General features: G+C 48.4%; 1 protein-coding gene across 1 annotated transcript; it reads left to right on the top strand.

Annotated features, from left to right (window-relative positions):
• The first annotated feature begins 442 nt into the window (after window positions 1–442).
• CLDN25 (claudin 25) lies at window positions 443–1,232 on the top strand. Its single transcript, XM_049613092.1, has one exon. It carries the CDS (start codon window positions 443–445, stop codon window positions 1,127–1,129), a length of 687 nt encoding a protein of 228 aa, XP_049469049.1. The 3' UTR covers window positions 1,130–1,232.
• Window positions 1,233–1,828: the final 596 nt, after the last annotated feature.

Below are 1,828 nucleotides of genomic sequence, written 5' to 3'. Positions count from 1 at the left end.
GCCCCTTCTCTCACTTGTGCTCTCTCTCGCTCTCAAAAAAAAAAAAAAAAGTATGGAATGTGAAGTCATGTTTCCCTCCAGAAAGATCTTATCATTGTATATTCCCCAAACACCATTCTCATCCTCTCGGAACTGGGGAGTGATTTTAACTTCAGGTTTATGAATTTACTCATCAAATCGATACTGATGGCTTACTCTCTAGCTTTTCTTTGCCTCTCATGGGACCCTCCCCCAGAACCCCCGCCCACATCCCATCTTGGACACACCCCTAAACCCAGTGTTGCCAAGCTCCTGGCACCTGCCTCAGCTGCTGCCTAAAAACTGAAACAAGAGCCCTCTCCGAATGTGAAAGACCTTCCACTGGGTCTCCCCCAAAGTGCTGCCTGCTCACCGGTCACCCAGCCGCCTGTCCTCACTTTCTAGCTCCGTGGTGGGAGCAACCATGGCCTGGAGTTTCCACGGGAAAGCCCAGCTTGGGGGACTGCTCCTCTCCCTCTTCGGCTGGGTCTGCTCATGTGTCACCACCATCCTGCCCCAGTGGAAGACTCTCAATCTGGAACTGAACGAAATGGAGACCTGGATCATGGGGCTTTGGGAGGTCTGCGTGAATCAGGAGGAAGTTGCCGTGTGCAAGGCCTTTGAGTCCTTCTTGTCTCTGCCCCAGGAGCTCCAGGTATCCCGAATCCTCATGGTAGCCTCCCACGGGCTGGGGCTACTGGGGCTCCTGCTCTCTGGCTGTGGGTCCGAATGCTTCCAGTTTCACAGGATCAGATGGGTATTTAAGAGGCGGCTTTGCCTCCTGGGAGGGACTTTGGAAACATCTGCTTCAGCCACTACCCTCTTTCCAGTCTCCTGGGTAGCCTACGCCACGATCCAAGACTTCCGGGATAACAGCATCCCTGAGATTGTGCCTCGCTGGGAGTTTGGAGATGCCCTCTACCTGGGCTGGGCTGCTGGTATTTTCCTGGCCCTTGGTGGGTTACTCCTCATCTTCTCAGCCTGTCTGGGAAAAGAAGACGTGTCCTCTCTCCAGATGGCTGGCCCTAGAGCCCCGCCGTTCTGTGCCCCAGCAAATGAGTCCAATGACTCCTTCTATCTGACACCAAGACCTAGGAACCTGTTCATCTAGGACCTGCTTCTGCCAAGGAATCTCCGGAATAAAGGAATGTCAGTAGAACCCTTTCCCTTCCTTATTCTTTACCACCTTCTATATATTTTCCTCATTTGGGGGTGGTAGTCGCTGTCCCAACTTGATAAGGATTTGACTATCATGGTGATATAGTGATCCTAATTTGAGAATGAAAAATCAAGGCATAGTTTTCTAGCAAACATGTTTCTGACTTAGATTTTACTTGTATAATACGCTTTTAAACTCATAACATTATGTACTTGATTCATTACTAAGGAAAATATATTGCAAAATTGGCTCCATCATAGAAAATCTAGTGTGAATAGCCACTGCAGATATAAATAGAAATGCTAGAGAATATGCCTTGGCAAATGAAAATGAATTATTGGCCCAGGATAGCCTCTTAAGATAGGAAGCTTCCTTGTTTGTGTTCATTTTCTGCCTCTGGCACACAATTTGAAGGGGAGCTTCACAATATATCTTCGTGATTTTGTAGATTCCTTTTTTTTTTTTTTAAGTTTATTTCTTTTGAAGGAGAGAGAGTGCACGAGCTAGGGAGGGGCAGAGAGAATCCTAAGCAGGCTCCAGATTGTCAGTGCAGAGCCCGATGAGGGGCTGGAACCCACAAAACATGAGATTGTTATGCCCAGAATTCGTGATCCCCAAAGACCACCAGGGAGCCGAGTCCGATGCAAAAGC

The sequence above is a fragment of the Panthera uncia genome, chromosome D1 (genome assembly GCF_023721935.1).
Source record: "Panthera uncia isolate 11264 chromosome D1, Puncia_PCG_1.0, whole genome shotgun sequence".
NCBI classification, from domain to species: Eukaryota; Metazoa; Chordata; class Mammalia; order Carnivora; family Felidae; genus Panthera; species Panthera uncia.
The sequence above is the reverse complement of the archived record's forward strand: the minus strand, read 5'-3'. Positions and strand labels throughout refer to the sequence as shown.

Excerpts from the sequence above, each read along its gene's own strand:
- CLDN25 (XM_049613092.1), top strand. The coding sequence starts at position 443 with ATGGCCTGGAGTTTCCACGGGAAAGCCCAGCTTGGGGGACTGCTCCTC.